Source organism: Panthera uncia, chromosome C2, assembly GCF_023721935.1.
Source record: "Panthera uncia isolate 11264 chromosome C2, Puncia_PCG_1.0, whole genome shotgun sequence".
NCBI lineage: Eukaryota > Metazoa > Chordata > Mammalia > Carnivora > Felidae > Panthera > Panthera uncia.
In genome coordinates, this window is record NC_064810.1 from 64,192,313 (window position 1) to 64,213,904 (window position 21,592).

Here is a 21,592-nt window from a genome sequence, read left to right on the forward strand (position 1 = left end):
TTCAAATTTAATTTCAATGTGGTATTTTGGAAGATACTTCTGTCTTCATCTTGGAGTTTTTGAGTTAAGAGGCAGCATGTTCATACTCGTGTGTATATTCAGAATGTGTTCCCTTCATAAGCATTTATTGAGTGCTTACTTTATTCTTCCCTGCACCAGGCATTAGGCTTACAAAACTGAGTGTGTACTTGTGGGCATGCGTAGGCTAAGAGGCATGCTAAGAGTAGTTAGCATCGATCTCTGTAGCTATGTTGATGAAAAAGACAGCTATTTTAGGCTGGGTGTGATAAGATGCAAGAATATGATTTCCTATAGCTCTCATAATGACATAATGAACCCTAGGAATGAATTGGTTTATGTTGCTTGAACTCCTGTGAGCCAAATTTGTACAACTAAAAAATCTAGATCAAGAAGCCTGTGACCCACTTGTGTGAGTTTTCCAACATTAGCATACATCACGATCACCTGGAAGGAGGGCTGTTAAAGCACAGTTTACTGGACCTCATCCCCAGAATTTCTGATTCAGTATGTCTGGAATGCTGCTGAGAATTTGTACTTCTAGTGAGTTTTCAGGTGATGGTGCTGCTGCTGGTCAGGGCCACACTTGGAGAATCCGTGGTATATGAGAACCCTATTTGCAAAATATTTGCGTTAGCTGATTAAAGCATTCTTTTCTAGTTCAGCTAATGTATTTGGAGAAAACAAGTATAACCATCAGAATAATCAATGGCAGTTAACATCAAATTTTAATTCCTGGTATAATTGTTCCCATCCCCACCCTGTCCTCTATGTGGTTTATAAACCTTTCTTAAAAAAAATTTTTTTTATTGAGATAAAATTCACATAGCATAAAATTCACAATTTTAATCATTTTAAAGTATACAATTCAGTGGTTTTTAGTGTATTCACAGAATTGTGCAACTGTCACCACCATCTAATTTCAGAACATTGCATCACTCCAAAAAGAAACCCCATGCACATTAAGCAGTCTCTGCACATTTTGCTCTCCCCCGAGACCCTGGCGACCATGAATCTACTTTCTATTTCTAGGGATTTGCCTCTTCTGGACATTTTATATAAATGGAGTCATACAACATGTGGTCTTTTGTAACTGACTTCTTTCACTTAGCATATGTTCTCTAAGGTTCTTCCATATTTTTGCATGTATCAGTATTTCATCCCTTTTTAAGGATGAATAATATATTTCTCACTGTATGCATATACATTTTGTTTATCCATTCATCAGTTGAGGCCTTTTGGGTTGTTTCCACTTTTTGGTTATTATGAATAATGCTGCTGTGAACATTTATGTACGTTTCTGTGCGAACACATGTTTCCAATTCTCTTGGTTATATTCTTAGGAGTGGCTAATGTTTCCTTTATCTTTACTTTAAATCTCCCATTATTGTAAGCTATATAAATCCTTTTTGAAGGTAAGTGAGAATATGCATTCATCCATTCATTCATTCATCCATCCTTTTGAATCAACCAATAAATTATTGGGGACTTATGATCTCTGAGGAGGTGATCTTTGAACTGAGACCTTATGACAAAAGGAACCAGTCATGTGAGGATCTGTGGGATGAATGTTCCAAACACAAAGGACAGAGAGTCTAAAAGCTCTGAAGTGGAAAGGGGCTCATAGTAGTACAGAAAAGTAGGTCAGTGTGACTAGAGCCAATGTGGTCTCCAAAGTGGGGTGCCCCACCCGAGGGGACACCAAAGACCAAGATACTGAACTACAGGTGTTGGAAGAAACCATTAGAATTTCTTTCTCATTTCTTTATATTGTATACTTTGTAATTTCTATGATTTTGTATATTTTCTGTTATATATAACACTAATACAGTAGTATAAATTTATAGTTTATAATGGGAGTATACATTTAAAAATTTTTACTGCATATTTTTGTAGCCCACTGGGTCAGTGGGCAAAGAGTACAGGGAAAGCAGATGGAAGGTCCTTGTAGGTCAAGCTAGGAGTTTCGTTTGTTCTCAGTGCCATGGGAAAGCATTTGAGGATTTTGAGCAGGGAGTGCAGGGTCTGAGCATTCCGATTGCTGTGTGAAGGAGAGACTGAAAGGCAGCAAGTCTGGAAGCAGAGAGACCAGTTAAGGAGCAATGGCAGAAATCAGATGGGCAATCATGGTGGCCTGGACTAGCATGTTAGCAGTGGAAAGAAGGAAGGTGGCTGGATTCAAAGTACATTTTGAAGGTAGAGTTTTCAGACTTGCTTATTGACTCAATGTAGGAGGAGGTGGTGCATCAAAGAAAGGAATGAATGAAAAATAACTACTCCAGGTTTCAGCTTACACAGCTGGATGGTCCATGGTGCCACTTACTGATGGTAAGTGGATGGTACCAGTTTAGAGGTGAAGAGCAGAAATTACAAGCTTTGTTATGAAATGTGAGGTTAGAGATGCCTGTTAAACATCTAAGCAGAGACAATGAGTAGGCCTTAGGACACTGCAGCCTGAAACTAGGGAGAGAGTGGTTACTAACCCAACTGAGGTCTCCTGGCCCTGCAGTGTGGGTTCTTCCCGTTGATCCAGTTGCTCCTGGAGTGATTTCATTTTTTAAGTAAATAAGTAATTAACAAATCAGAAATAATCTAGAAAGCAAATATTGAGAGCATATAAAATTCAAATATTTTAACCTCCTTTGGATTAAGTTGGAAAATGGTTAAAGTTGGAAACTTTACTGAAAAGTTTTTGGGCTCATGGATTTACTTACTTGAAGCCCCACTGAATGACTGCCATGCTCTCCTGCCTGGGAAAACCCCAGTGTCACACACTCTGTTTTCTACAAGGCCCTTTATCAGTGGTTTTATTTCCCTCCACTCAGAGAGGGTCATGTTCTGCAATGAGAAAGAGTGCTATCAAGGTGCTTTCTGAAAATTATGTGAGTCTTATACCAAAAAAGATTGCTTAGTTTCAGTTGGTGCAAGTTATCTTTGAGTCTCTTCACGCCTTCTGAAGTTATAGAAAACTGGCAGGGTTGCCAAAGGCTAAATAGAGGCCAACTTAGATCTCTTCTTTTTTCACTTAGACCAAGATTTCTCAATCTTGGCACTGTTGACAATTGGTGCTGGATAGTTCTTTGTTTGTTTTATGTTTGTTTGTTTTCCTTTTTTTTTTTTTTTTTTTTTTGTTCCCACATTAGACAGCACCCTTCAGTGCTCACAGGCCAGGCCACCAGTGAGGAGGCTGGGCAATGGTTTGGGGTTGCACACTCCTCTGGCATGTGTACACTATGAGAGGCCCACAGATAAGGGCCTGCCGTCAATGCATCACCATGCACTGGTGCTGGAGAGTTCTTGTTGTGGGGCTGCGCTGTGCACTGTAGGATGCCATCCTTGGCCTCTACCCACTAGATGCCAGTAGTACTCCTACACATGCTTATGACAACCAAAAATGTTTTTAAACATTGCCAAATGTCCCTGGGGAAGGGGTGGGAATGGCAGAATTGCCCCAAGTTGAGAACCAATGACTTGGGGAAAAGAGATGACTCTGGACACCATCGATCTCTCATTATGACTTCCATTTCTTAAAAAGCAAAAAACAAAAAACAAAAAAACAAAAAACACCAAACCAAAAACAAACAAAACACAGAAAGAAAAGATTAGCTTGCATGCACTTAAGACTACTGAGTAGTGAGTAAAAAGCCACCTATCTTTTAGGGAATAATATAGGCTATAAAATACCTTTTTACTGCAGAGATATAAATAAACCTTAGTGATCTAGGGAAAGTATAGGCTCCCACGTTAAATTGCCTTGGAGTGTGTGTTGTACAGCTACAGAGAGCAGGAACAGTCTCATACCTTGTTCTAGCTGAGCAAGGCTACCTCTATGGTTGGATATAAAATTCCCACCTGGCCGGAGTACTAGGCAGGAAGTGTTCAATTAATGTTTGTCGCATGAATGAATGAATGAATGGTCCCTCTCTGAGAAGTGCAAGAAATATAGGTTACCTCCTGAAGCCCTGTGTGCCAGCTGGCTGTCTGGCCATGAGGTTGTTAGTTTCCTATGTACAGCCTCTGCCCTAAATCCCTCAAAACTCCAGAAGCCCCCTGCCAGGAAGTCAGGAATGGAGGGGCTGTGGATGGGAAATCTGGCTAGACCTGATGCACAGGACTCCTTCCATAACTGAGGTCTTGTCTTTTCTGTATAGAAAATCCGCCAATCATGAAGAGCCTGACCTTGCCAGCCCTCTCCTTGCCCATGAAGCTGGTGAGCCTGGAGGAAGCACAGGCTCGGAGCCTGGCTACTAACCATCCTGCTCGGAAGGAAAGGAGGGAGAATAGCTTGCCTGAAATTGTCCCTCCTTCCATGGGCACCCTCTTCCACACAGTTCTTGAGTTACCAGACAACAAGTAAGCAACATTCTCTTAAATTCTGGGAAACGTTTGGGTGGAGGGGGATAGAGGAGGAAGTTATATAGTCTCAGAGCCACAGTGGCAGCATGGGTTGGGGGTACTGTCTGGGCTGGGATGTAATGGAACATTCCAGAGGAAGAAAACGGAGCTGTCTCCACAGCTCTTTTTCACCAGTGATTGATGTCTTCACTCACTGTCCCTAAGTTATCAAGATCTGCTCTCCCACCAGACATCCTTAAGTACCATGACAGGGATGGGCTCATAGGGGTCAAGGATCATGGCTGAAATCCTTTACTCCTTAGTTTAGATAAAACGGTCTTGATATTTTCAGAAGGAAGTTTGCTAAAATAAAAAACTTGACCCCCTGCCCCCATCCTTCACCTCCAGGTGACATTATAAAAACTATAGAGATGAATGGAGGATAAGCTAACAAATAATGCCACTCTAGACTGAGAGCTCTGGGCATGCAGCACTTGGGGCACATATTCCTGGCTTCTGTTCCTTCTTCCATGCCTGTCAGAACCCTCCTTGCCCTCCCAAACCAAACTGAATATCATTTTTATTCATAGGATATTTTCTTTCTTCATTGCTTCCTCTGTTGTAACCCTGGTCTCCACACATCCCTCCTCCCCTCTCCTCTTCACACCCCACTATAAATAGGAGGCAGTGGATGAAGCAGGAGTTCTAAACTTTAGGCAGACAATAGGTGGGGGGGCTGAAAGGCAAACTTTCACTGGAGATGGTCATCCTCAATGTTTGGTCAGTAGAAAGAGGCATGAAAATAGATACCTCAGACTTCTTGTCAGTGTCATCCCCAAGATGGCGGGGCTGCTTCCCATTGGGGAGGGAGAAAGTGCTACCATATTACACAGGAGTAGGGGCACTTCTCACAATGCATGTTATGGGAATGGTACACCTAGAACTCACCTGGCAAGAAACCCTTCCATTTCCTAAAATGCACTGATCATGCTCTGTCTAGACCAAGCCCCAGTATTTGCTCCCTAAATCCCTGGAGAATAAGACTTCCACCCAGGGATCAGGAAGAAGAGTACCTCAGAAGGACCCTCAAGTGCATTTCCTCTGTGCCTTGACTACATAAGGGGCACACCATACCCCAAGGTATGTGACCCTATAAAATACATCCTAGACCAAGTGCTTGAAAAAAAAACTAGGCCAGATCCAAAAGAAACCACCAAGTGCTGCAGATCTATCTCTGATTGATTGTAAAAACATATTGGGCTTGACATCTGGATGTTCTATGAGAACCTTATGGAGAAAGGGTCCTTTGTGGAACCCACAAGTTGTAGGGTTTCATCAGGAAACTTTATGAAATCTGATAGTTGGGCAAACCAGAGCAGGGCAAAGTCTCTGTGGTGACCTCTGGTGGCATCAGGCTCTCCAGACCCACTCTAGACCTCTCCTTTTCATGCCTTCTTACTTGAGGCAGCCTGGTAAGAGGCATCAGGGAAATGAGTGAAGCCAGAGACACACTAATTACCCTCTGCCTTTCTCTGCAGTGATCTTTGACTACACCCAGCAGCCTCTAACTCTCAGAGGCCAGTCTCTTTTCCAAGTCACTTTCTCCTTCACCCCCTTTACAGTCCGCAGAAGTCTTCACCAGCTCTTTCCTCACCTGTGGATGACCTAGCAGTATGGCCCAAGTGCAGCACTGAGCTCTGTGGTCTTTAATGTTTACTCCTGCAAAAAAATAGGTGTCTTTGAAAACCCAGGACTGCACAGCTTACCAGAATCCCCAGAACTGTGTGCTTGCTTGTGACCTCTGAGTCTCCGATGCATCCCTGCCTCTGTCTGCCCTCGCCTCTGCCTTTATAGCACACCTTTGCCCCTTCCCCTGGGAAACATGAAAGCCTAGCTTGGTCATCCAGGGCATCCCCAGACAGGGCCAGACTCAGGCTCAGACTGGACTTTAGAGAGGGATTTCCTGAAATGTCAGAACATGACTGGGCTATTCCTTCTCAATTTAAAGGTCCCACTGAAATGACCAGTTACCAAACTAATGCTGTCTTATGGCTTGGCTCTTTTAGAAGAAAGCTCTCCAGTAAATCAAAGAAATGGAAATCAATATTTAACCTGGGACGTTCTGGATCAGACTCCAAATCAAAGCTGAGTAGAAATGGGAGTGTATTTGTGAGAGGGCAGAGGCTGTCAGGTAAGAATCAATAGCAGTTATGTTTTATGAGATATATATTGTCTTAGAAAAACTCAGTTGAGTCTTATCTCCTGCATAGGGAAAACCCCAGTTCTATCCTACTGTTCCCCTCCCGTGTGTCTCCTCACTACCCACACAGCACTTCACTTCTGACACTTCTGGTCACCAAATGTGTGGAGGTTTTTCCTCACAACAAGCAATTTTCTGCTACACCAACTGCGTGTCCTACAATGTAACTCAATTCTGACACTGTCTATCCAGAGACAGCATCAGATCCCACAGGTTAAGGGCTCAGTCCCACAAGACTGCCTCCCACCCCGCACATTCTCACACTTCAGGTGCCAGTTACAAGCCTAGATTGTCTGCTGTGCTTCTGACTTACTGCTATAGATTGGAGGTTCGAAAGACCCCCTCCTTGATTTGATTCATTTGCTAGAGTGGCTCGCAGAACTCGGGGAAACACTTCATTACATTGACCAGTTTATTAAAGCGTATGATAAAGGATACAGATGAACAGCCAGTTGAAGAGATACATAAGGTGAGGTCTGGGAGAGTCCTGAGCACAGGAGTGTCTGTCTCCTCCATAGAGTTGGGGTGCATCACCCCACTGGTGTGGATGTGTTTGCCCATCTGGAGACTCTCTGAACCCCATATAATTGGGAATTTATGGAAGCTTCATCACATAGGCATATTTGATCATTAATTCCATTTTCAGCCCTTCTCCCCTCTCAAGAGAATGAGGGGCAGGGCTGAAAGTTCCAAGCTTCTAATCATGGCTTGGTCTTTCTGGTGACCAGCCCTCATCCAGGAGCCATCCAGGAACCCATCCAGAGTGCCCTCATTAAAACAAAAGACACTCCTATGACCCAGGGAGTTACAAGGGTTTTAGCAGCCCTGTGCTCCTAAACTAGGGACAGAGATCAATATATGTTTTCTATTTTATAAATAAGTATTCATCATAGATATGTATGTGTATATATAATTTTTTCCTATTTCTGCTTCTTAGGTCTTTGGTTTGGCCATGTCAACCTCACTAGACCTGAAACATAAAGATTAACTAGGCAGTCTTTTTAAAAAAATAATTTTAGATTTACAAAAAAGTTGCAGAAATAGTAGACAGAGAACCTTTGTACCCTTTATGCAGCTGCTTCTGATGTTAACCATAATATGAGCCAAGCCAGAAAATTAACATCAATATAATCCTACTAAATAATTTACAGACCTTATTCATAATTGACCAGCCGTCCAACTAATGTCCTTTTTTGGGTCCAGGAATGCATGTTGCATTCAGTTGCCATGCCTCCTTAATTGCCTCCAGTCTAGGACATTTTTCTCAGTGTTTCTGACCATGACACTTTGGAAGAGTACAGCCATTTATTTTGTAGAATATACCACCTCAGGCTGGATTTGTCTGATGTTTCCTCATGATTCATTTGAGGTTGTGAATGTTGTGCCTGTCTCAGCGGGTCACGTAGGAGGCATATGATGTCAATATCTTATTGCTGGTGATGTTAACTTTGATCACTTGGTTAAAGTACCATCTACAAAATTTTGTTACTATTTTTTCCTTTCCAATGAACAAGTAGGTTGTAGGAGATATTTTGAGACAATGCAAATATCCTGTTTCTCATCATACTTTCATTCCTGAATTTTAGCATCCATCAATGATTCTTGCCTGCAAAATTACTGTTATTACAACAGTTATTACTGTGGTGTTTGCCAAATGGTCATTTTCTGTTTCCATCACTCTGTCCACATTTATTAATTGAAATGTACTATAAGGAAGATCTGTCCCTTCTCCCCTCTGACTCATGCCAGGGTTATAAATTTTAAATGAGAGTGTTGCCTTGTGGGAATTATATCTGAATAATGAATAGGAATTGATATAGGAAAGAACTGAGGGAATCAGGGGTGCCTGGGTGGCTCAGTAGGTTAGGCATCCAAGCATCCAATTGTTGATCTCGGCTTAGGTCATGATCTCACAGTTTGTGAGTTTGAGCCTTATGTAGGATCTGCACTGATGGCTCCGATTCTGCTGGGATTCTGTCTCTCCCTTTCTCTGCCCTTCCCCCACTCGTGTTCCCTCTCTCTCTCTCTCACTAACTAACTAAATAAATTAATAAATAAACTTAAAAAAATAAAGAAATGAGGGAATCACTGTACAATGGGGAATGTAACCAATCCAGCTGAATAGTGTGTCAGAAAGGGAAGTCCAAAGAAATCTGCCACAATGACCTTTAGTGTGATAGATTGAAAGTCTGATTTTTTTTTTAAAAATGACAGAAGTAGTTATGAAAACAAATTGTAAAAACTAAATGTACAAATGTAATGAGCAAACCTCGACTGGATCCTTTGAAAAAAAGGACTACAGAAGATAATTTGGGGGACGGATAAATTATTAGATGATGTTAAGGAATTGTAAATTTTCATATTAATGGTTTCAGATTAATGGTTATTAGGAGGCATATGCTAAAGTTAAAGTATTTAAAGATGAAATGTCAAAATACTGAAACTCATTTTCATATGATTCAGCGAAATATAAGTGACTAGGTAGATACAGATATAGAAATACATGGCAATATAGAGAAAGCAAATATATGGCAAATGTCAACCTGGGTGGTAGGTTTAGAGATCTCCAAATTTTGTGAATGTTTTAAGTTTTTAATAATAAAGATTTGGGGGGGAGGAATTAATGCTTATAGGAAAAATGGGAAGAAATACTTTTAAGGACTTTCCTTGAGCCCAGTGATAACTGTATGCCAAGCACAGATGTTAGAAATCTTCACATTTGCCTCCTGGAGTAACAAGGGATGTCACAGGGGATAGACAGCAGTTATAATGATTTAGGCTGGAAACAATAGCACATCCAACTCAATTGGCCAACTCAATGAGGGAACTCCTGGGTTCTGTAATTGGACACCCAGACGTAGGGAAGGCTTCAGAGTGGTTTAGTGGCTCTGTCTCCACTCCCTTATGTTTTCCTCAGCTGTGCCCTCCCAAGTAGGTCAGCTTCATCCCCAGACTGGCTTCTTTGCTGCAACAAAGTGGCTATAGTACTTGTAGGCTTTACCTTTGACTGTCACTATGTCCAGAAGGAGAAAAGACATCACTTCTGGTGGCTTGCTCCTAAAAGCAGGGACCCTTCTTTTCCAGCAATCCCCCATCAGAACACCCCAACCCCATCTCAGTTGCCTTCACCTGAGTCATATGGATCAATCCCTATGGCCAAGGGAGTGTCCTCTGCTGATCGGCTTAGCCATGGCTTCCTAAACCAATCACTGGCATGAGGAATGGGATTACAGTCAGATGCACCCAAAAAGTACAAGAGCTCTGTGAGAAGGAGGAAGGGAAATTGGTTCTGGGTAGGCACCTACAACATTCACTATATGGGGAAACATGTCTTTCTCCAAATGGAAAGATATCTCAGGTGAAGAGGGCAGATTGCCACAGGTATCGTGGATCAGATACAAATCAGAAATTAAGATTCTCTAAGGAGAATTTGAGGGGAGTTTTGGCAAGAAACTCCTGATCTAATAATAAAGAGATTTGCTTAAGCACATCAAAGAGAGAATTTCAGTTACAGAATCAATGATATAATGAAAGAAGTTTACCAAGGAGCAGAAGGTCAAAAACAATAGAGCAAAACAAATGAGCAAAAGTGAAATGAATGATTTGCCTTGACCTTGACTTGGTTTTCAAAAGGAAGGAGCTCGAGGTGCTGGATCAAAGATTGGTCAACGCTCGGAATGCACAGGGTGTCCCTGGCCAGGGGGTCTAAGCCTGGCTGTCCTCAGAGGTTCACACCCATGGCAGCTTTGCCTCAAGAGATCTGTTGGGAAACCAGAGTACTGGTCATTTTTAGAAAGTCCCTCGGGTGATTTTGAAATGCAGCCAGGCTTGAAAGCTACTGGTCTAAGACCACATGAACAAACAAATCAGGGATAGATCACTAGAATGGCTGAATTTTGATGGGATGCAGAGGTGAAATTAAAGAGCCAACAGTGCCAATACAAGTGGCTCTCTGACTTTGACTATTGCCTTAGTGACCACTGGAACCCTCACAACCAAAGACCGGGGGTGGGGGCAGCTTATGGTCATATCCACCAGTGTGGTCTCTGTTAAGTGACTCATAGACTCACTATTTGTTGAAATATGCATGTGAAAAAAGTACATCAGTGGATTAATATGCTTAAATAATTTTTAAAATTTCTTTTAAAAATGTTTATTTATTTTTGAGACAGAGAGAGATAGAGAGAGACAGAAAGTGCATGACTGGGGAGGCGTGGGGCAGAGAGAGAGGGAGACAGAGAATCCCAAGTAGACTCTGCACTGTCAGCACAGAGCCCAACACAGGGCTTGAATTCAGAAATCGTGAGATCATGACCTGAGCCGAAATCAAGAGTCAGATGCTCAGCCGACTGAGCCACCCACATATTTAAATATGATTTTAAAAAGATTTTAAAAAATCTTTTATAAATTCCATCAACTAAGGGACTTTTAAAAATTGATTCACCATGTACAGCATTGGGGATTTTTTTGGAGGGGGGTAGATGAAGGGATGTTAACCTATATTTAGAAAGTTGAACAGAAATAAGAAATGAAGGATAAGAAAAAATGGGGTATTGACCAAATGAAGATGCATCACATTGGGGTCTCCCAGTCACTTATGCACTGGAATTTGTGTTATCCAACAGGGAGAGTCCAAGGAACTCTCCAAAGTGAATGCCTTTGAGCAGGGAAATCCCAAAGCCATAGGGATCATCTAAAAGAGGGGACTCGAGGACCCCAAAGCTGCCAGAAAAATGGCAGATGTACCTCCATGAGGCCCAGACAAGGTCCGAGACAGAAAAATATAATCTAAATATATTAGATATATCTAGATATATAGATATCTATATTAGATCATCTAGATATATCTAATATCTATATTATAATCTAAATATAGACACAGGCCAAGGAGTCCTGAGTGCTTAGTTACTATCCAGAAATGGAGCCAGGGAATCCTTGAGGACTGTTCCCAAAATCAGCTGCTGTGGCCACCAAGGCCACAAGGAGCTGCATCATCAGAAAGAGAGTCCAACATGAAAAAGTGAACACTGGTGGCTGTGCAGAGACAACTGTTGTCCGTCCTCTGTGACACTTAGTGTCATCTGGTCACTGGCTCTAAAGGCTATCGCATGGAAGCCAGAAGAAGTCCAGAAATGCAACCTCTGGAAAACAAAGGCAAAAGATTGTCTCAAAGGAAGGGACACTGGCCAGGCAGGTAGTAAGTCAGTTTGTAAACTTGTGAAAATAGCAGATCTTGAAAGGACAAGAGACCTAGCCCTACTAGTAGAAGTAAGGAGGTTGAAGGCAGTCTTGCTATTTCCAAGGGTTTGAGTGAAGATGGCTCTGTCCTCTCTCTCCGGGCCCCAGGCAGAGAGAAGCCCCCGAGCAGGGAGGCCGAGGGGCTAATTCAGAGCCTCTCAGAGGCAGCAGGGTTTGGGGCAAGGAGGAAAATGGGGGAACTTTAAAAGAGGGCTGAAACAGCTCAGTCTGAGTTGGGGCCAACACTGAGTGCTTCTTCCAGACCATCTCCTGAGTCTTTCCTGCTGCTGAGCCCTGGTTTATCCTGAAGAACAACAGCAACAAGGGTTATTGTTTGTCGAGCATTGACTGTGTTCTGGGTTAGTACAACCTGATTATTTAAAAGCACGGCTCATGCATTTCTCATGACAACTCTATTTTTCCTCATTTTACATGTGAGAAAACTGAAGTTTAGAGAAGAGTTCAGCCACATATCTGAGTTCACATGGCCCAAAGTGGCAGACTTGGGATTCAAAGCCAGATCTGTCTGAACCCAGAGTTACCTTACAGCCACAAGTCCTGGGGCTCCCACTCAGCTCCCAGAATGCCCTCTTTCCCCTCCTACAAAGCCTGCTGGGAGGAGCTGTCTTTCAACCAATTCAGCTCCCTGAGAAGAGATGACATTTTGAAGTGCCTAATCCTGTCCCTGGAATAAGTGTTTACTTCTTTAAGCTACACTCTTCCCCAAATCTGCCTAGGTGGCTTACAAAGATGCACAGAGGACACCAGGCACATAGTAAGTGCTCAGAAAAGGTTGGTTTGGTCTGGGTCTACTCCAGGGTGAGGTTGGTGGGTGAGATCATTTGGAGAAGCAACCAGTCTGCAGAGGGCAGGAACAGACCTGCATGGGGGAGAAATGGGACTTCAGTCCCTTGGGCCCTCTCACTTGCTGTACCCAATTCCTGGGTGCTGTCAGGTGTGGCTTCAGCCAAGAATCCTGCTCTCCCACCTGCTAGATAGAAGGGGTGGCCGGGAGCCCCATGGATTCTATGCCATGGATGAATCTTGGTATAATAAAATTGGGTTCAAGGCTCCTCATTTACTAACAGCTATTTGACAAAATTGTAATTTACCTGTGCTTGTAAAATGTTAATAAAATGTTGATCTATGAATGCCCTGTTTTTATAAGCTCAGTCCAATCATGAAAGTAGGAGCATCTAGGGTGGAATGAGGAATGTTTTCTAAAGGGGAGAATTATAAGTACTTGGAAAAACTTTCCTGAAGAAAGTTCTCTCGTGTATGTACAGCCTGACCTATTGTTCTGAACGTTTCCCCTCAATATGCATTCATCAGGGATATTTTTTCTTTTGTCTTTAGTGGAAAAGGCTACTATCCGACCAGCTAAAAGCATGGACTCATTGTGCTCAGTGCCTGTGGAAGGTGAGATCTCACAACTACCTTTGGAACTGGGGATTACTACTGGGAGACAGGAGCTCCCACACCAGACTTGCCTTCATGAGCTACCTGCCTGCTCATCTCATCGCAATCATGCACATCCCCTAGTCCCAAATCTGCCCTGAACCCTGAACCCAAGGGGTTCACACAGCCGCTGCATTTATCCCTGCCATTACACTACAGGTCTTGGCCTAAAGGGCCATCCTGTTCCTCCAGCCTTCCTCTAACCATAGCTGGAGATGGCAGCCATTTTACACTCAAATCTCAACCAGGTAAAAGGGCAACTCCTGAGAATCAAGACAGACGAGTCTTCCCCCTTGGGCATAAAGAAGAGCCGAACACTGGTTTTTACCTCATGGTTTAGTTCCTATGTACTTATGTGTCTTGAATTTATGTGCTCCCATAGGCTGTCAGGTCATGATTTTGAGTTGGTAGATTCATTCATTCACTTATCAGTAAACAGTGATGGGCACCGGCCTGGCACGTAGCTGGTCATCCTTTGGTAGATGTGTGGAGGGTTGCATGCAAGGTGACACCCCACCAAAGTGGCATCTCACCACATTGGTCTTAAGGGCTGACCTCCCTGTACCTCTCGCTCCTGTTTTTGTTTTTTTTTTCTTAAGCAGCCAACAACCCCTGCTACAAGTTGCGAGGCACAGGGCTTCCCCCGTTTATCCCATGACTTTCCAATTCCTTTAATACAAAAAATTTTGCTCTTTGATAAATGAGGCAGCCTGAAACAATGCAGAAAGTCTTAGAACAACCTTTTGAAAATAACTGTAAACTTGTAAAAGCGTGAACTTTTTTTTTATGTTTATTTTTGAGAGAGATAGAGGACAAGCAGGGGAGGAGCAGAGAGAGAGGGAGAGGGAGTCACAGAATCTGAAGCAGTCTCCAGGCTCTGAGCTGTCAGCACAGAGCCCAGAGTGGGGCTTGAACCCACAAACTGGGAGATTATGACCTGAGCCAAAGTCAGATGCTTAACCGACTGAGCCACCCAGGCACCCTGACAGTGAACTCTTTTTAAGCTGATGCGATCCTTTTAGCATTGTCTCACCTTTCTAGTCATCCGTTTGCTTTGGTTTGGAAAACTTTTGAGGCAGTTCTTGCCCTGCACCACAGAATTTAATATTTCAAAATGTAGGTCCTCATTTGGATGAGCATTGGGCAGGTATCTGCCCCTCTGAGTCTCGCTTTCCTCATGTGTTAAAGGAGGTCATTACACTTCCCCTACAGAACATTCAAACCTCACGTTACATAAGATGTCCAGCACAGCCCTTAGCCTGCTGGGAACCATTTTCCCGATCCCAGACAACTCACTTGTTATCTTGTGGTTTGTTTCCCATACAGATTTTTCTCTTCTTTACTTTCACTTTTAAGTCGGTTGGGAACTTGCTCCTCACAACTGGGCTTTCTAACTTTTCATTAATTTGCATTTCTAGTTTCTCATCCCCTGAATCAGCAGGAGGAAGCCTGGGAAAAGGGAGAAAGGTCTAGCTGAGAACAGCATTTGTCTCCTTGTGGGAAATCAAACCCCTGTTTGGCTCCATCTGCCAGAGGAGGCTTGAAACAATACGTTTTCGAGTTTTAAAATAAAACAAAATTCTGTTAGTTTGCCCTTTTTGTCTTCTCCTTCCTTTTGAGAAAACACCATTCTGCCATCTCCCATCTGTCTTTTTTCTTTTTCAAGATCTACATTTACTGCTTGGTGGATGACTGTTCTGTTTAGCAACCTTAACAGTGGCCGTCTTGGGGAAACCACTCTACCTGCAGAGTTTAAAACAGATGCGTCTGATGACATCAAATGGTCCTGTCAGGGCATCGTGCCAACATTCTGTGCACATGAGAGGAAGCTTACTCTCTTGTCAACCAAATGTATTCACCTGTCTTTATTAGGAGGGCTAGGCCCTTACTAGAACACGATGCCTTTCCAATATTCAGGTGTTGTATACCTTCCCTTACTGGAAGGCTGTGTAGTCGTATGCCTGCCCCGGCTGCTGACCATGTGTCTGTTTGCTTTTTCACCAGGGAAAGAAACCAAAGGAAATTTTAATCGAACAGTCACCACTGGTGGATTTTTCATTCCAGCGGCAAAATTGCATTCGACCAGCCCTGGCAGCTCCTGTGACCTCAGCAAGCAGGAGGGCGAGTGGGGCCAGGAGGGGATGCCGGCAGGGGCAGAGGGGGGCTTTGACGTGAGCAGTGATCGAAGCCAACTCGAGAGTGCTCAGGCCCGGCCCCCACCTGAGCAGCTGAAGGTGTTCCGGCCCATCGAGGATCCCGAGAGCGAGCAAACAGCCCCGAAGATGCTGGGTATGTTCTACACATCAAACGACAGCCCCAGCAAATCTGTCTTCACCAGCAGTCTCTTCCAGATGGAGCCCTCCCCCCGTCACCAGCGCAAGGCCCTGAACATCTCTGAGCCCTTCGCCGTGTCCGTGCCGCTCCGTGTGTCGGCTGTCATCAGCACTAACAGCACCCCGTGCAGAACACCCCCAAAAGAGCTCCAGTCACTTTCCAGCCTGGAAGAGTTTTCTTTCCAGGGCTCAGAGAGTGGAGGTTGGCCTGAAGACGACAAGCCACTGGGCGCTGAGACTTCTACAGGTAAAGCAAGGGAGAAAGGGTTTCTTTTCATTGCAAGAGGTAAAAAGCTAGCCTTAAACTTGCTTGAACAGAGTTTGCAAGACAATATGGTGAAGTGGTTAAGACCATGGGCTGTGGAGCCAGATTGCCCAAGTGCAAGTCCAGTCTCAGCCATTTCACTGTATGGTCTTTAGCAGCTCAGCTGTATGCCTCAACTTCTTGATCTGTAAAATGGGAATGATGTTCATAATCATATCTTCTTCATACATTTGCTGTGAATATTAAGTTAGTTAATACATGTAAGGCTCTCAGAACAGTGTCTAATACATAGTAAATACTCAGTAAATAATGCCTATTATTTTATTCACTCACATAATGAGAAGGTAGGGGGAGAAGCTCAAAGAATGGAATTCTAGCTCAAAAGCTAGAATTAGGGATTCAATTCTTCTAGACTCAACCTCTCTCCATCCACCCATCCCTCATTTCTACCTCATATCTGCAGAGAACATGGCTAGCAATGCTAGCGATGAGAAAGAACATCTTGCTCCCAATTTCCGTATGTCAAATGTGGGGAAGACTCTGATTGGTCCTGCTTGGGTCACATGCTCAACCGCGGACCAGTTATGGTTGCCAAGCAATTAGGGTCCTATAATTGGCTAAGGGTGAGTCTCTGAACCATATTTGGAGTTAGGAGGGGGTTCTATGATGAACAGCCAACTGTGAGCCACATAAAATGGAAGTAGGGAGAACCTCAAAGGAGAGGATGATTGACAGACAAACCAACCAATGCTCCTTGTGGATTAAGAATGTTTTTATTATTGCGGTGCCTGGATAGCTCAGTAGGTTGATTGTCCAACTCTTGATTTCAGCTCGGGTTATGATCCCAGTGTCATGGGATTGAGCCCCACATCAGGCTCTGAGTTGGCAGCACAGAACCTGCTTGGGATTCTCTTTCTCCCCTCTCTCTGCCCCTTCCCCACTTGCTCTCTCTCTCTCTCTCTCTCTCAAAATAAATAAATAAACATCTTTAAAAAGAATATTTTCATTATTAATATTAGCTAACCTTTTTTGAACAACTGTTATGGTATCAGGCACTGTCCTAAGTGTTCTACATGCATTATCTTCATTCTCCTCACAACAACTCTGTGAGGCAGAGGTAGTTACTATTATCCCCATTTGCTTAGAGAGGAATCAGTTAACTTGCCAAATGAGCCATAGCACGGAAACGGAAAAACCAGGATTTTAATCCAGGTTTTAAAACACTCCACCATGCTCCTTTACATGTTTATAATGGGCTGTGGAGTTACAAAGATTGTTAAAACATGTTCCCTTGACCCAGCAGGCTCATGAACTAGGGAGAGAAATTAAACTGTACCAAAATGCCGCACAGGTCAGCCTGTAGAAGTAGCAGGAGACCCTCCTTGGGCTTTTTGAATGAGGGAGGGCTTAGGTCCCTGAAACGTAATGAAAGATGTGTTCAGAAAGGATTTCAAGGGCATCAGGAAGAGGCAGTCCACTCAGGAGAATTCCAGGAAGGCTTCCCAGAAGAGGTGACATTTGGGCTGGGCCTTCTAACCTAACCTAAATGGTTAGGCTTTCTCCACCCAGAAAAGATGGGGAGGATATTCTGGGCTGAGAAGCAGCTGAATATTGTGGGAAGTGTGTAGGTTTTGGATTTCAACTGGGCCAGTTCGCATCCTAGCTTCAGCACTTTTTGGCAGTGTGACAGTGGACAATGGTTGATATCTCTGAGCCAGGGGTGATTGGTATCTCAAGGGCTGGGGTGAAGTCTCAATGGGAGAATGTTCATAAAATGCTTATTCACAGTCTGGCTCACAGAAGATTTTCAGTAAATTCGTCCTTTTCTCCTCCCATTCCCTTCAGGACATGGGGCACGAGATGAGCGGAAGCTCAGGTGCATCAAGTGATGCCCTGTTTGGGGAATGCCCCGGGTGGTGGGTTGGTGTGGATGGAGCAGGGTGAGGGTTAGAAGAGGAAGTGAAACCTTTGAAGAGAAAGTGTTTCCAAAGGCTTTTGTGTGATTGGTTACTGTCCTGGGTATTTAGTCTTCATCCTGCACTGTGAAAACAGCCTTATACAATGAGATAGGACCTTCTTCATGCAAGTAGCAGAGGTCAAACTTGGGGTCTGCCTCCCTCTCCACTCCCTCTGGTCTGTTTAAGACCAGGGCTTAATCATTTCATTTTAGATATATCCAGATTGATGTGCAGAAAACCCCTGGGAAGGGTCACACAGGAAGCTGTCAATCATAATCATAATACATCTTTGTAGCTTTGTGTAAATAATAGATTTCTATGCCCCGGGCAACTGCTTGGCTTGTCAGGATCCGAATTTATTTATCTGTGAAGTGAAAGCTTAGATTAGAACAGGGTTTCTCAACCTTGGCATTATTGACATTGTGGGCTGGGCAATTCTTTGTTGGGGGTGGGGCTGTTTCATGCTTTGTAGGATACTTAGTATCCTTGGTTTCTACTCACGAGATGCCAGTAGCCACCTCCTCCCCACCGACTTGTGGCAACCAGAACTGTCCACAGACACTGCCAAATGTCTCCTGGGGAGGGGAAGAGCAAATGGTTCCTAGTCTCGAGCCCCTGGACTGGATGATCTTCAAGGCCCCTCCCATCTCTGACAGTCTGTGACTCTGGGAACTGAAGGCAGGACGTGGCTAGAAGGAAAGGGTAAAGAATGTGAGGGGCAGCAGGCTGGGAGAATTTTCTCCATACTTGGGAAGGGGGACTAGCCCAGGATGGTGACTGTGCTGGGAACAGCCTCTTTTCAAATGAAGTCTTCAACAGGTAACTCTCATCCTCATTGCAGCTTCTGTACCTAAGAAGGCGGCTCTCGAGGATGCCAAGCCAGGACCGGAAGCAGTGAGGACAGAAGAGTGCAGCAAAGGCCTCTCCCTGGAGCCAGGCTTCCAACTAGAGGAAAAGAAGGCTCCAGAAATCTCCCTGGGTTCTCAGCATCCAAGTGAATTAGAGAAGAGGCTAGATCCAGAGAAGGTGGTGGAGGAGGGTCGTGAGGCTGACCAGGGGAAGCCCAGCACTCTGCAAGAGAGCCCCCGGGCCAGAGCCGAAGCCGTGTTTCTCCACGAGATGGTAAGGTGGACTCACTGCCTGATCCGGCCAGTAAGAGTCCTCTTTATCCCAAGGGTTCTTGGACTAGCTGAAAGCAGTTTGTTATTATTTTTTTAGAACCAGTGTCTGCCAAAGGGACTTCAGGAGACAGTCTTCTAATCAGGTCTGGGAGTCTTTTTCAGTGGACTTTTCAGAAGGCCTGTGATGATGGGAAGGAACCATCCAGCTCAGATTCCCTAGGACAGGCTCAACTCTAAATATTTCTGATCTGAGGTCACCGTAAACCAGTGACACGTCCTTGGAATATAATGACATTCGATCCCAGAAGCAGCACAAAACCAGTCCCAAATATGATGACCATTATGGGATCCAGCTTTCCTTCCAGACATCCTGGATGGACGGTTGCCTGTGCACGTTTGTAAAGTCTTCTGAAAGATTTCCAGGATTCGCTCCTTTCCCCCATGGCTTCTGGAGAAGTTAGAACATGATGCCAGGGCTTACTACACCTCATGTACTTTTTAGAGGTGAAATTTCTCCAAGGTTTTATGGGATGTCCTTTTATAAAATGAAGGTGTGAGGAGGTTTTCCGGGGCATCCAGGGAGGAGTCCTAAACTGAGGAGGCAGCTCTGTGACCTGGAGGTGTATGTCAAAGGAGAAAGGAAGTTCTTTGCCTTTTAACTTGTTTCCGGGGATTTGGTTTCCAGGACATGCACAAAAGGACGATGTGCTGGGAGTTAGGGCAGTGCAGGAGTGCTATAGTGACTTTAAGAGGGCTGAGAAAAGGTTCCTGATGGATGTGTTTGCCACTGTAGAAGGAGAAGGATATGGACATTCTTACAGGGATTGAATTCTGGGAATAGCACTGCTTTCAGAAGCAGATAAAATTAGTTCTGGAAGGGGAACCAGGCCGGATTCAGGGGAACAGGTAAAGGCATCAGTCCATTCCTCAGTTTAAAAATGTATTTAAGGGGCGCCTGGGTGGCGCAGTCGGTTGGGCGTCTGACTTCAGCCAGGTCACGATCTCGCGGTCCGTGAGTTCGAGCCCCGCGTCGGGCTCTGGGCTGATGGCTCGGAGCCTGGAGCCTGTTTCCGATTCTGTGTCTCCCTCTCTCTCTGCCCCTCCCCCGTTCATGCTCTGTCTCTCTCTGTCCCAAAAATAAAATAAAAAACGTTGAAAAAAAAAATGTATTTAAGGGGCGCCTCTATTAAGGTGGCTTAATCGGCCACCTTAGCTCGTGAGTTCGAGCCCCACATCACGCTCTCCACCGTCAGCGCAGACCCTTTTGGATCCTCAGTCTCCCTCTCTCTCTGCCCCTCCCCCACTAGCTGTGTGTGTTCACTCCCTCTCTCCCTCTCTCTCTCAAAAATAAACATTAAAGAAAAACAATAATAGGGGTGCCTGGGTGGCTCAGTCGGTTAAGCATCTGACTTCTGCTCAGGTCATGATCTCACAGTTGTGAGTCTGAGCCCCGTGTCTGGCTCTGTGTTGACAGCGTGGAGCCTGGAGTCTGCTTCAGATTCTGTGTCTCCCTCTCTCTCTGCCCCTCCTCCGCTCACACTCTGTCTCTCTCTCTCAAAAATAAATAAACGTGAAAACAAATTTTAAACAAACCAATAAATAAATAAAGTGTATGTAAACACCTACTTTGGGCCAGGCACTCCTCTGAGCATGGAGATGACTGCAGTGTGCAAGACAGTCGCAGTCCCTGCCTTCTTCAAGCTGACAGCTTAGTAGGTGAAAGGTCATTAAACGCATGCTTTCTAGGATGATGTGGAAGTACAGCATGCTGTGAGAGTGTATAACAGGAGCACCTAACCTAGTCAGAGGGAGGAGGGGAGTCACAATGGTCAGGGAAGACTTCTCTGAAAAATAGACATTTAGACTGAGAACTTAGCTAGACTAAAGGGGCAGGGGACAGAATAGGAAGGGAGAGATTTCTAGGCAGAAAGAGTAAGATGTGCCATGAATCTCAGGTGGGAAAGAGCATGAAACATTCAAGAAACAGGAACAAGACCAGAGAACAGGAATTTGGGCCAGAGAAAGAGGCCCAGAGGGAAGCAGGGGCCAGTCAGACAGGGCTGCTTGGAAGGGATTTGGAGATTAAGGAGCAGTGGGAAATCTGATCTGTGCAGAATTTTATACTTTAAAGGTCCCTCTATTTTGTGAGGAGAATGGCTCGGACGAGGCTGGAGAGGAGGCAGGGATGCCAGTTAGAAGGCTAGTATGTGACAAGCCAGGTGAGAAAAGATGGGGGCTTAGACAAGGGTGGGGGCAACGGAGATAGAAATGGAAGGCTTCAAGAGTTATTTAGAAGCTAGAGTGGCACTCACTTCAGCAACACACATACTAAAATTGGAGTGATACAGAGACAATTAGCATGGTCTCTGTGAAGGATGATATGCAAGTTCATGAAGCTTTCATATTTGGGGGGGGGGGGGGGGGGTTCCTGGCTGGCTCAGTCGGTAAGGCCTGCGACTCTTAAACTCAGTGTCATGAGTTCATGCTCCGCATTGGGCATGGAGCCTACTTAAAATAAATTAGAATAAAATAAAGTAAAATAAAATAAAATAGCAATATCTAAAATAATATTTTTATTTTAATAATTTTAACTATCACACAATTTT

General features: G+C 44.2%; 2 protein-coding genes and 2 non-coding genes across 4 annotated transcripts in view; 3 read left to right on the forward strand and 1 right to left on the reverse strand.

The window, feature by feature from the left end:
• Nucleotides 1-21,592, forward strand: part of ARHGAP31 (Rho GTPase activating protein 31) — a 114,142-nt gene that overhangs the window by 83,780 nt on the left and 8,770 nt on the right. The window contains exons 7-11 of the mRNA XM_049629420.1: nucleotides 4,170-4,371; nucleotides 6,420-6,544; nucleotides 13,208-13,270; nucleotides 15,314-15,889; nucleotides 18,707-18,987. Of these exons, the coding sequence (XP_049485377.1) occupies nucleotides 4,170-4,371; nucleotides 6,420-6,544; nucleotides 13,208-13,270; nucleotides 15,314-15,889; nucleotides 18,707-18,987 (1,247 nt within the window). The remainder of the gene's footprint in view (nucleotides 1-4,169; nucleotides 4,372-6,419; nucleotides 6,545-13,207; nucleotides 13,271-15,313; nucleotides 15,890-18,706; nucleotides 18,988-21,592) is intronic.
• PLA1A (phospholipase A1 member A) overlaps nucleotides 1-21,592 on the forward strand; it is a 194,960-nt gene that overhangs the window by 75,343 nt on the left and 98,025 nt on the right. The window lies entirely within an intron of this gene.
• LOC125922242 (small nucleolar RNA SNORA42/SNORA80 family) lies at nucleotides 3,156-3,297 on the reverse strand. Its single transcript, XR_007457663.1, has one exon. It is a non-coding gene; the product is annotated as a small nucleolar RNA SNORA42/SNORA80 family (small nucleolar RNA).
• Nucleotides 21,288-21,393, forward strand: LOC125922209 (U6 spliceosomal RNA). Its single transcript, XR_007457641.1, has one exon. It is a non-coding gene; the product is annotated as a U6 spliceosomal RNA (small nuclear RNA).